This window comes from Heterodontus francisci, chromosome 3 (assembly GCF_036365525.1).
Source record: "Heterodontus francisci isolate sHetFra1 chromosome 3, sHetFra1.hap1, whole genome shotgun sequence".
Classification (NCBI taxonomy): domain Eukaryota; kingdom Metazoa; phylum Chordata; class Chondrichthyes; order Heterodontiformes; family Heterodontidae; genus Heterodontus; species Heterodontus francisci.
In genome coordinates this window covers 87,099,361-87,112,444 of record NC_090373.1, presented here as the reverse complement: position 1 = coordinate 87,112,444, position 13,084 = coordinate 87,099,361, and the positions used below count along the sequence as shown (strand labels likewise).

Genomic DNA, 13,084 nt, shown 5'->3' with positions numbered 1-13,084 from the left:
AAAAATCTGTTGATCTCAGCCTTGAATATTCTCATTGAGCATCTGCAGCCCCCTAGGGTTCCTGTTATGAGTAGAACTGCTGCAAATATTAGTCAGCAGCATTTACAAAACTCAGACACTGAGTACATAAGCTGTTTTCTCTGTCCACTGAGGGCATGATGTATCAAATGAGAAGAAAGGGAAGGAAAATGGGGAGAATTGGGTAGAAATTTTCATTAAAAATGTCCAATAATGGGTTTGATTTTTTTTTTAAAAACAGTCAAATAAGTAAATGGTAGAATAGTGTAATAATTTAAGGAAGCTTGGGTGTAAATTTCTCATTTATCAATTAGGGTCCCTAATTTTATTGGAAATTCTTATTCATTCAAGGTATGTGGGTGTCGCTGGCTAGGCCAGCATTTATTGCCCATTACTAATTGCCCTTGTGAAGGTGGTGGTGAGCTATGTTGATGAAGTAGGTTTGGGCTCTGACTTGACAACTGTGATGTGAGTATTACAGATATAAAAACAGTTGAGAATAGGCTAGAAGTGAAATGAGAAAAGATTGTCACCAAACTTCAAACAAGTCCCTTCTCATCCTTAAAATGTTGAAGGCCCAAAGCTGATGAGGCATCCTGCCCCACTGAAGAAAATGTGAAGTGAAAAATATACATTGGAAAAGATGTTTCACCAGGCTGTATTGTTTAATGTCACTGAATTTCCGACAGGATATATGGGTGGTGATATATCTTTTCGCACTTCAGTGCAAAAACAAAGCTTCAAATATGTTATGGTGTTGCAACATTCCTCTATTAGTTCTTCAGTAGAACTTAGGAATCTTTATCTTATTCTATTGTCTCTTTCTGTTTTTACAGAGTGAGATTTCTTTAGAACAGAAAGCAAACATTTGAAAACAGTACAACTTGCAAGAGAACTATTTAGTCTAACTTGCAGTATTTTTTTTGTATATTTGCTGCAGAAATTCTGTGACAAATTCCACAACTGCAAACTTTGAGCCCAGTCTGGATTACTGTGTAGTGAAGGTACCCCGTTGGGATCTCAGCAAGTTTTTGCGTGTAAGCACCAAAATTGGAAGTTCCATGAAGAGTGTTGGTAAGTATGGTTTACAGCTAAGCTTTAAGTATAGCAATTGCTAAATATTTAAGATTGGCTGTTTTGACACATTTATATGCTGAAAGATATTTTAGTTGCTTTTTTACTGTCACCAAGTTTTATTATTTTGGGGAAAAAAAGGTTATAACACTAAAATTCACCATAGAATGGAGTGTCATGGTGGTCCAAGACTGATCATGTTTTTTCGCGTTTATAATCATGTATGTAATGTGAAAGTGGATGTATTTTTTCAATGCACCGTTCTTCTGGGAACAGCACACAGCGTCAGGGTTTCTTAGCATGGCTGGACTTCGGTTGGGAGCAAAGTGAGTCTAAGAATTGAAACCATTTACCTTGATCTTTAGGGTTCATTTGGGTCAAGCAGCAGTAGATTCTGCTCCCCAAATAATCTGATTGTTTCAGGCCATTGTCATTGCCTCCTGATGGGCCTAGACTGATTATGCAGAAATTACTTTTTTTATTACAAATTTTAACATGATTTAAAATGCTTAGAAACGTTTTGCTCAAAGTTTTCATTAAGGCCAACAAATATTGGTTTTGAGCTACTGAACCTGAAACCGTTCATGTTGAACTAATACTGCTAGAGAAAGAGAGGGGAAAATATGTTTTTCAGGGAGCTCTTGCTGCTCTCTCTCCCTCTCTCACCCCCTGCCCCAGCTCTCCTCCCCATCCTCCTCTGGCTCTCATTTTCTCTCTTTTTCTCTCTTTCCCTTCCCCCCCCCCCCACCCCACCAAACTCTGTCTGACTCCCCCTCTTTCTCCCCCCCCCTGCTCCCCTGCCTCCGTCTGTCTTCTCAAGCTCTGTTTCAAGCATTCCTTTCCTGTTGTTAAGAGCAGTGAGCAGTTACAGAGCACCAAGACTGGAGACAGAATGCCAAAATATTTGCTAAGGTTCTCAGTCTTGGAACCGCAAGAAAGTTTATCTTTTTTAGCTGGCTATTGGTATTAGGGTTCTGAGTTGTGGGATGTTGCAGAGCATTAGAACAGTAATGTTCAAAAGGCACAGAGTTGTGAATTCGGCAAAGGTTTGATTCTCACTCTGTTCCCAGTCTAAGCTGTGCTGAATGAAGGTTGCAGAGTGTCCCTGCAGTGCAAGAGCAGAAATAGAATCTGAGGCAAATTTTCATACCTGACAGCATCTTCCACAAGGCATTAATGGAGGTCAGGAAACAGCCTGACCTCTTGCCCTCAGCAGCAGATGTGCGTTGGCCATTGGACTAAAAATAAGCTGTAATTTAGAAGTAAACGTGAAATTATACTTTTTTTTTTTGCATAAATATTCACAAGGTAAGTTCATTGTAAAACTTGGAGTACTTTCCATTGATGTATTAAATTAAATAATCCACTATAATTAAAAACAAATGTTGGGGCATTTGGTCAATCAACATCAATGATGGGTGTGTACCCTTCATCAGAACTCTATCCCATTTGTATAATTTGTTTAAAAACAGGTGAAGTGATGGCTATTGGTCGTAATTTTGAAGAAGCTTTCCAGAAAGCACTGAGAATGGTGGATGAAAACTGCGTTGGATTTGATCATACGTTGAAGCTGGCTACTGATGAAGTATGTCAGGAACTATTTCACCTCCGTTAGCAATTACTTCAATTACGCAAAAGTTTAGCATTCTCCAGAAAATAAATCCCAACTATTATAGACATTTGCACTAAGGGGTTTTCACTCTACACAGCTATTTAAAAAAAAAAAAAAAAATTGTATTGCTTTATAAATCATTCAGAATTATTTTTCAAGCTTATGGCATTTTCTTCTTCTTTAGTCCTAAAATTTAGTGTTCAGTCAGAAATTGAAAGCACGGTTTCTGTTCATTACTGCTATTAAAGTTATTAACCAAAGTGCACACTGGAGAGGATCTGTGTGGGAAAAGATTTATTTATTTCTGGTGGTGATCCCAAAAGCTAGAAAGTCTGAGATTTCTCGAAACATAGACAAAACGTCTCTTTTGTGGTGGGAGTAACCTGCCATTGTATATCTCACTCACCATTGCAATCAAGTACTTTCTCTAAATAGAGGCATGTGTTTTTCTTTGTTTCATTTTCTTACCAAATTATGTGATCGAAAACCTACTTAAATTCTGAGAGTGTGCATGGTGCCATAATATTTCTGCTTATGTTCTTACAGTTTGACCTTGTATGGTGCAATAGTTAAAAGTAATCTACATTTAGTGTAATAACATAACAAATTATTTAAATTTTATAAATCCTTGATTTAATTTGTGATAAATTGCTTCAGTTCCTGATTCGGTCAATTTAAACTGACACATATTGAGTCCCTAACAATTGTGCCATTGTTTACTTCCCAACTCTCATAGTTTAATTGGCTTCCTCAAACATTACAATCAGCATATCTGGGAAATAGAAATAAATCCTGTGTTGAGTTCTGATCTCAAGTTTTCTCCCCCTGTTCTGATGCACCCTAAAGTGGTCACATTCAAAGCATAGTTGGCTACCTGCAATCTCGTATATAGTATTCTACCTGATGAGCTTTAAAATGACTGGTGATAACACTGGCCTGGATTTTGCGGGAGAGGTTGATGACTGTTAGCATTCGCCATCATTAGCCTTCTGAAACTGACCGCAACTTCAGGGTGTAGCGTATGTACAGATTAGCGCAAAAATCCTGAAGTTACAGTCTGTCACTCGGGTACGCCACACGCTGCACTGTGTGCCCACAACCCCTCCACCCCACCCACTTCCCATGAGCCAACCATCATTGAAATCAGTAAGAACTTCAGCTTTCCCATTCCCACATCCCGATTAGAAACCTAATAACTAGAATTTTAATAGTGATGGTGACTAATAAAATTTGATGAACAACAAAACTGGCCCTGAAAAAATCATTTTATAATCGTAGAGTGCTGTTAAATGATTAATTCAGATTTTTTTAACGAATTTGTTTTTAAATTTAAAGAAAATTTCAGAATTTTTTAGCTCATACCTTCAGCCCATGTGTGTGTCCCAATTGGCTCTATGTAAAAAAAAAAAAAAAAATTGATGCTATTTAACTGCATTTTGTTTCCTGGTTTTTATTGTGATTGGCTGCTTTAACAGCCTGATGGTATCACTGCTGCTCCATTTTGGGAATGCCTAGTAAAGAACTCTGAAATCAGTTGCAGCACCACTGCACGGAGATAGAAATGAAATTCTTGCCAGAGAGATTGCTATGTTTATGAACGAGCCCTTGCTTCGCCACTGACCGCAAACTCTGGGCCAGTGTCTTTTCAGAATGTTGAAAACCTTGTTGTAATTTTCTAAAGAATCCTTGTTTTCAAATCCCTTGATTCCCATCTCAATGTACAAATCTTCAGTTAGTGCTGGGAAATGATTTCCCCTGTGTCTTAGATAGTGCTGTGTGAGTGTTAAGTAAATGAAGGCAGTCCAAATGTAATGTTGCTCTCCCTATCAGGGAGAACTTCCTGAGTCTGTCTGTTCCTCTCCAGTAATGCTGACTGCGATTGGGATCTCTGTGCGATGAGAATCGTAAGTGCAAGCACCTACCACTGTTGCATGTCTGACCAAGAGCTTACGCTTCCAGTTATGCCTACATTTGTACTGTTCTAATTCACACAGAAAACTTCACAGTGTCCATACAATAAGTTTATAGCTTGTGACCAGTTTTATGTTGATAGGAATGTTCTGTAACATTCCTCCAAAAGGTCCAACATCCAACTATTTTTCTTGTATGTTGTTCCAATCTTGATTTTAAATTGATTGTTTGATGATGTATCACTTTGTTGAATTGTTTCTTAGGAACTTAAAACTCCAACAGATAAGAGAATCTTTGTCCTTGCTGCAGCCTTGAGGGCAGGTTATGAAATTGAGCGTCTGTATGAATTGACCAGAATTGACAAGTGGTTTCTTCACAAGATGAAGAACATTGTAGAATACTCACTGAAGCTCGAGTTGTACACTAAGGATGAAATGCCTCGTCATGTTCTCCTGAAAGCTAAACGTCTTGGTTTCTCTGACAAGCAGATTGCAATGGCCATACAAAGGTAAACCACCGGGACAATTCACATTGACCTATAGTGCAAATTGTTTTCCAAAGCAGGCAGTCTAAAAGTGATCAAATTTGACTAAGATCACTTTCAAATGGTTAATGTCTTTCATCGTTCCCATACAATTATAATGTTACGAGGCAGATTCTCAACATTGTTATTCCTGATCATTACCTCCAGTTCTTTGGATTTTGGTATATTTTACCTCTGGTCCTTTGGAAAATCAAGGCAAGGTGGCCCTGACTATTTTGAAACATGACCACCTTTTGGTTCTTGCATTTACTGTTTTGTTAGACTTGTGGTTGCAGATTGCTTTTCATTTGCATTGTGTGTGCTAGTGTTATAGCCTGCACCATACTTGATCAAGGGAAGTCTGGACTGAAAAAATAAAAGATTAGATTCAAAGTTTGGCTTTAGACATTGATTATTGTCCTCCTTGCTGACGGTGGGGGGGGGGGATGGTGTGGGGTAGGGGCAGGGAGGGGAAGAGTTGAAAAATTCTAAACTTCTCCCTTTGCTCCTTAGGTAGGTGCATGTTCAAAATCTTTGTATCTAAGGGTGATGACTGATAAATTCCTTTGATTTTCTTAGTACTGAGCTGGCACTGAGGCGATTGAGACAGGAATGGAAAATCCTTCCTGTGGTGAAACAGATTGATACAGTAGCAGCTGAATGGCCTGCTCAGACCAACTATCTCTATTTGACATATAACGGTGAAGGACATGACCTCGACTTTACCAAACCTCATGTGATGGTGATTGGTTCCGGTGTATACAGAATAGGGAGCAGTGTCGAGTTTGATTGGTGTGCTGTTGGATGTATCCAACAATTACGCAAGGTTAGTTTTCAAAATTGCTTTATTGGCATATGTTATATATTCTTTAAAGAACTAATTGAGAATGTTACTTCAGTTTAAACTGTTCCAGGTAATATATCCAGTAAATGCTGTACTTAATGCCGCAGGAATGCATTTCAGCAGGCTGTCTGTTGACTTTAAAGTTGGTAAGTGTGCAATGCTGACCTCAGCAGAGGTTACTATATTGCCTGTAGCATTCCTTTTCGCCGGGCCGATGGTTACCTGCAAGTACGCTTGGATCCGACTGGAGTCATAGGCAAGTACATGAGATGCCTTCAGTTTTCACATCAACTGAGGGATCAACTGTTCCAGCACCAGCTTATGCACCATAATGTAGGTGAATGAAAATTCGGGCAGCCCTGACTTCTGTCCGTATCCATGCATAATGAGTATAGAAAATTTGTCGTCATAATGTATTGAATTTCGGGCTTTTCAATTGTAACATTATCACTTGTACTTCAAAATGAAGTTTACGGCTGTAGTATTACCGTAAACAACAAATCGGTGACTAATGGTTTAGTTTGTAAATTTTTAAAATTTACACTTTTTTAAAAGAAATACTAGCGCCTGAACTATTAAAGACTGATATTTGACTTGTATATGTATGGTGTAAACAGTATTTGATTTACCAGAAGTGTTGCATGCTGTGTTTGATCTTGAAAGCTGAAATGCCTTTAAAACTACTGATGCTTTATTCCATGCAGATGGGCTACAAAACCATAATGGTGAATTATAATCCTGAAACTGTCAGTACAGATTATGATATGTGTGACAGGCTTTACTTCGATGAAATATCATTTGAGGTAAGTTACTTTAAAGAATTAGTGCCTGGCCTATAATTCTCACTGTTGTCCCTTCGCTACAAATACAAATAATTGTTTGCGTTTAATAATTGGAAGAGAATTTGTATTCAAATAAAAACTTAAAAAGACTAATATTTGTTCCTTACAGGATCGCCAATTCTTTTTCCAACATTCATATTGTTTGCTGAAGTGTTTATTTCTTAAAGTTGACACATTGTCTTCTGTAAAGTGTGCATTTGATATACTTGCGTAAATATATTTTAAAAAATGTTTTTAAAGCTTTGAATTATACCCAGACTGTTTTGTGATTGGAGTTTGAAACAAAACAGTCAATCAGGTTTCATGCCATGAACATTCCACTCTCCTCATGTGTGATGTGGAGCAGATGTTGTGATAGAGATTGTTCATTGTGTCTGCTGTACAGAAACAACAAAGCTCCCTGTGGTGCTAAGTAACTGAGGAGTTGGGAATTGGGACTGAATTATCTGATTCTGTGTAGCAGTAACTTCATTTCTTGAACTGAACACACATGTCCCCGTTTTTAAATGTTCTACAGGACAGTGTCTCTCCCAAAGATTCAGATGGCAAATACACTGTACGATATGTTGTTAAGCCATATAGAACAGGATTTCTTGTTTCTGTTCCTCATCTATACTGAATTAGGTGATCTCAGCTTGGCAGTTGTGGAATGTAACTGTTGGACTCATTATATCATGCAAAGAAGTGGAAAATTTAAGCTACTAATCATTATCCAATGGCTCGTTGTAAAGTATGCATTTTTGGATATCTGATGATATCACTGATCGATTAGATTCACAGGTGAAGAATGGGAGTTCTGGTGGTTTCCATGATATCTTATTTCAATGTGAGTTTCCTTCAAGAAAGGAGGCGAGGATATTGAGGTTGAGATTGTCAATTGGATTGCCATTCTAGTTTCCATGAACAAATGCTTGCCACACAGGTTGGAATAAGTCTTCACATTACTCAAGTACTAAGTGGATTATGTTATGACCGACTGCTCCAGACAAACCCCCCAATTAAAATATACGATTCTGATTGTGGTGGGAGAAACACACTGTTAATTCAATCCCGTCCCTCCACAGATCACCTAACATATCATTTAAAATTTTCCAAATTAAAGAAAGACCCAGCCAAATTGTACCATCTATTAACCCCCCAAATGAGGCTAACCAAACCAGGTGTCTTTAAAATCAACAAATTAACTGTTTAATTAGAAAAACTAAATTCTTAAACACTAAGATATAAACAACATTTAAAATAGAAAAATTAGAGTCCTTGCAAATTTATGCTCCTGCTGGAGGTGAAATAGTCCAAGGTTGTTTCAAGTCCTCAGACGTCCGAGGGGGAGAAAAGGTTCTTCAACAGTCCGTAGTCTAATTCCAGCAGTAAATGATGCTTTCCTTCTCCAGCGATGACCACAGTAGATCAACAACTCACAACCACTTTCAATAGAGTCAATCTGGCTTCAGAATTTTTGAGATAAAAGATTGTCACCGTCTAACTTCCCTTCCTTCAGTTTAAATTATCAGAGATCTGTGTTTTGCTTAACTTGTTAAAATTTTGAGAATAATAAATAACCAGACTAAATTCCTTCCTTCAGTTTAAATGGGCTGAGGGTTCTTCTTTCAGGTGCTAACACACAGCTGCTTGTTTATATTAGAACAGGCTGTTCGCACTATAAGCTAGTTCAAAATTAAATTGTAAGAAATGTGTCTCGATGCTCAGTCCAAGTGGCTGCATCAAAGGCAACGAGAATGCATTCTTTGACTCAATCTTTAGAGCTTGCTGCCTTAAAGCAGTACGGCTCTTTTTCCAGCCTTAAAGGCACACCGTATTCTTCCCGGAAAAAAAAACTACAGTATCATAACCATTAAATAATGGCAAATATGATGTCCAAAAGCTAGATTGTCTTGTCCAACTGTTTTGTTTATGGTAAACATAACATCCATGGAAAACTGAGTTGTCTTTCAGATAGACTACTGAGGTATCTTTATAAGTTGAGTTTCACTGTTGCATGATGTGAAGTAGACCCTTTCTCCATGCTCAGCTAGGTCACCTACCTATTACCTTGGAAGGCTTTATGGAACCAAGTATGAAAAGTCCCACTGACTGGATTACCACTTCATGTATCATCGATGAAACCGTTTGGTTTAATCATCAGCACCTTGGATTACTACAAATCTGACTTGCTCAGGTGTTGGACCATTAAGTCTCTGTGGGGTAGTTTAATCTTATTTGCCTATTGGATATCAGTTAAACTTTTGCCATTGGACTCAATAGAGATAGTTTTATTTACCTACTTAAAAGTTACCAATTACAAGCAATACATTATAACATAAAGGTAACATATACAGGTATAAACAGAACATCTCAATAACTGTGCATAGGTGATCAATTTTCTTCCCATCAGTGGCACCCAACATCACAAATTTCCCCGAGCACTCTACCTAACTGGAGGTTTGCCCATCCTTTATATTGGGTTCTTTTGCATGTCTTAAGGCCACTTGCAGTGCCAGTCTCTCCGAGAGACATGCTTGTCCTATTACTTGTCAGACATTCTGTATACGAGGTCTGGAGGTATGATGATCTCATCCATCAGGACATGAGATGCTTACAATCCCAAGGCCTTTGCAAGATTTTTAACTTATTGAGTAGACCTTGAAACAGATCACACACTAAACCTTCCTTTTTCCTTTCAAATTGCTGTAGTTGCAGCTTTCCAGTTGTTTTTTTAAAAGCGTCAACACCCCCTCGAGCCTATGCTCCCAAAGTGTGCTGAATGAAGGTACTGAATTTCTTTCCCACAGTCTCCCATGGAGGCTTAACTGTCCTATTCTCCTATGATTTTGCATATTTGCGACGGGACCACGATTTCCACATGTAAACAAATTAATCTACCTGAATTAATGATGGTCCCGTCGCCTCCTGATTTGTCGCACTGATCTTTATTCTGGTGGCAGGCACTGCCGTGCCTTCGTATCCCCATACGGTGAAACAAGGCATGACACCTGTGGGGAGGGAGATCATTTTCTCGGGGCTGGGGGGATGTTGGGGGAGCAGGTCAAAGCTACCTAATTGGTTGAGGGGTTGATGGGAAGGGGTAAAGGACAAAGGTTCTGAACTTTGAGTGGGGGGGGGTGGGTGGGGAAGGTCACATATTCACAGTAAGTGTTCCGGGAGGGGTGGGGGTGTGCGGGAGTGGGAGTTGGAGAGCACATGGAAAGATTTTTTTCAATTCATTTTTTATTAACTTTACATTGACTATCTTTTTAAAAAAAAAAATGAAATGATCATTTAGGGTTGTCAGCCCTTTAAAAATGGTGCCACGCCTGCGCATTGGTGCCAGACACCGTTGCCGTGGACGGCTCACCTGCTCCCTCCACAACATTGGGGAGGGGGCATGGCTGCCCCGGTCATGGTAATGAGCCGCCATGTTTGGAATCGTGGCGGCTCGGCGACATGTGCCCCATGTGTGTGGGCCGCCATTTTGTCGTCCGCCGTCTATTTTGGTGGTGGGCCTTTAGAATCCAGCCCCAGATCGCTTGTATATCTGGCCATGTATCCCTTCGAGTAGCTGCAGTCCTAAACTCTCTGATTTTTCCATCTATTGTTTTCTATGTATATAATTTTTAGTGTAGTAGGAAGACTTAGATGTGACATTTTGCAAAATGCTGGATGTCTTGATGCTGCAGATGCTGAAGTTGAATGTTATGTACTAGGTTTCTATCATCAAATACTTAATCCAGGCATTCATATTAAGGGACTTTGACAAAGCCAGTCCAACTAAATTATGGGAGAGGAAAACACAACGTTTAGGAAATGTCGACTTTGCTACAATAGTTAAAAGTAAACATGTACGAGCAAGGCATAGAACGATATGGAATTAATGCAGGCAGGTGGGATTAGTATAGATAGGCATTATGGTCGGCATGGACATGGTGGGCCGAAGGGCCTGTTTCTATGCTGTACGACTCTATGACTCTGAGACTGAAAGGGCGTTGAAAATACCTTCAGTATTGGTTTTATTGTCTTTTCAGGTTGTGATGGATATTTACGAACTTGAAAACCCAGAGGGTATAATCTTGTCTATGGGGGGACAGTTACCAAATAATATTGCCATGGATCTTCATCGTCAGCAATGTCGAATCCTGGGCACTTCACCTGAATCAATTGATATAGCTGAAAATCGCTTCAAGTTCTCGCGCATGCTGGATACAATTGGTATCAGCCAGCCACGTTGGAAGGAACTGTCTGACACTGAGGTAGGCATACGTGTGCGCTTCTTTTATTGCAAACAGTTAAACTGTCCAAAGTTTGCAAATTCACTTGCTTGATAAAATGTTTTTGATATTAATCTGTTTGTGAGCTAAATAAAGAATATAGTTATTGCTGAGTTGAACATGTGAATGACTATGAAATGTTTTCTTGATCTCGTTACTTAACGGCCTCTTCTTTTTACAGTCTTCCAAACAGTTTTGCGCAAAAGTTGGATATCCATGTCTCATTCGCCCATCGTATGTGCTGAGTGGGGTTGCTATGAATGTGGCTTATTCTGACAGTGACTTAGAGAAGTTCCTCAGTAGTGCAGTAGCTGTTTCGAAGGAGTACCCAGTTGTCATTTCCAAATTCATTCAGGAGGCCAAGGTTAATCAAAATAGATTTTCTTTGTGGTTTTAAATGTCTTTGCAATGCTATTTTTGTCACCGTAGAAGCACACTTGGAGCTTTATGACCTGTTAATCCTGATTTCTTCTTTTCATTGTATTTTAAGCTTAAAGGAAGGGTAAAATTGCCACCCGCCCTAATTTTCTTATTTCTGTTGATCAGTTATAATGTACTTCAGTGTTTAAATTTAATTTGTTTGTATGCATTCCTACCAAAACGGCGACAATGAGCATGAACCCACATGTCTGGGAGAGGTGGAAATTGATTTAGTGTCTTGAATTGAAGCTGGTGTGATGAAACATTTTTGTGTGATAGACGCAAACTTCATTATTGCCTCATTAACTCCAACTTTAATGTAATTATACATTGTAAAAATGTACATACCTATTTTAACAATCTTTGGCAAGATAAACAGTTAGTATTTTATATGGCATTTGGATAACTTACCTGTTGGAATGAAACCAGTTGCACATTTATGCCATACAGGAGATTGATGTGGATGCAGTTGCTTGTGATGGAGTCGTGATAGCAGTAGCTATATCGGAGCATGTAGAAAATGCAGGGGTCCATTCTGGAGATGCTACCCTGGTAACTCCACCTCAAGACCTAAACCAGAAAACAACAGAAAGAATCAAATCTATAGTTCACGCAATTGGACAGGAACTACAGGCCACTGGACCTTTCAACCTTCAGCTCATTGCAAAGGTTAGATCCTTGTTTAAGCAATTGTTAATTGTTTTGTGTTTGCATTACAACATGGTTGGAGATAGGAATGGAGGGAGGCTTGTTTATTTCCTGTATTCTATTTAGTCCAGGCAGATCTTGTGTTGAATTTACTTTGTTCTGTACCAGAAGGATGCAGGTTTTGGGAATTTTTCTTTTAATTTTTGTCCATCAAAGTGAAGGATCTTGGCAATGGAAACTCTTTTTCTATTTTCATGTTATGCACACCAGGTCAGTTGTAGCACTGTTGGCTCCATCTCCAACATGCTTTGACTCCAGTTTCACAAAAGCAGCCTCTGCTTCATCATTGTAATAATTTTCTATTTCTCACACCAGCCAACCTTTGGAGTAAGTTTGTCAGTTTAGTGCTGAATTGGGGACAGTTTTGTGCTGTGAAATATGCCCACAAAAACTGATTTGAGACTGCTAAAATTCATTTTAAGTTCAGATCCTGACAGGTAGAGGATACTTCGACCTAGACAGCACTCATCCCTATCCCCCTGCACCATCCCATCCCTGTATGTGTTTTTGGATTCCTATAATTAGTACAAATGGGAGGCACTATTATGTACAAGTTTTACTGTTTAGTTTTGCAGTGTATGAAAATAATACATCAATACTCAAATCTCGGATGAAAATAAAAGCAGCGATTAACATAAATTTTCTTTGTGCTGGACAGAATAAGGACATCGTTTCTGGACTCTCCTAATGCCTTGCTATTTAAATATATTGTCCAGTGTAAAGGCCTGCTACCCGACCCGAACCCAACGGGACCCGACGCCGTGTGTCGGGTTCAGGTCGGGCCGCTCTTCCGGGTCCGGCCTTCGGGCTTGGTTCGGGCCAGGCCAGGTCTGGGTCGGGCGCGCACAGCAAGAATTGCAGGTAAGTGTT

General features: G+C 39.2%; 1 protein-coding gene across 2 annotated transcripts in view; it reads left to right on the top strand.

Moving 5' to 3' along the window:
- Nucleotides 1-13,084, top strand: part of cad (carbamoyl-phosphate synthetase 2, aspartate transcarbamylase, and dihydroorotase) — a 109,187-nt gene that overhangs the window by 35,863 nt on the left and 60,240 nt on the right. For both annotated transcript variants that reach the window (XM_068024098.1, XM_068024097.1), the window contains exons 15-22: nt 959-1,092; nt 2,565-2,677; nt 4,879-5,123; nt 5,718-5,964; nt 6,687-6,785; nt 10,844-11,068; nt 11,268-11,450; nt 11,957-12,175. In XM_068024098.1, coding sequence (XP_067880199.1) covers nt 959-1,092; nt 2,565-2,677; nt 4,879-5,123; nt 5,718-5,964; nt 6,687-6,785; nt 10,844-11,068; nt 11,268-11,450; nt 11,957-12,175 — 1,465 coding nt within the window. The remainder of the gene's footprint in view (nt 1-958; nt 1,093-2,564; nt 2,678-4,878; nt 5,124-5,717; nt 5,965-6,686; nt 6,786-10,843; nt 11,069-11,267; nt 11,451-11,956; nt 12,176-13,084) is intronic.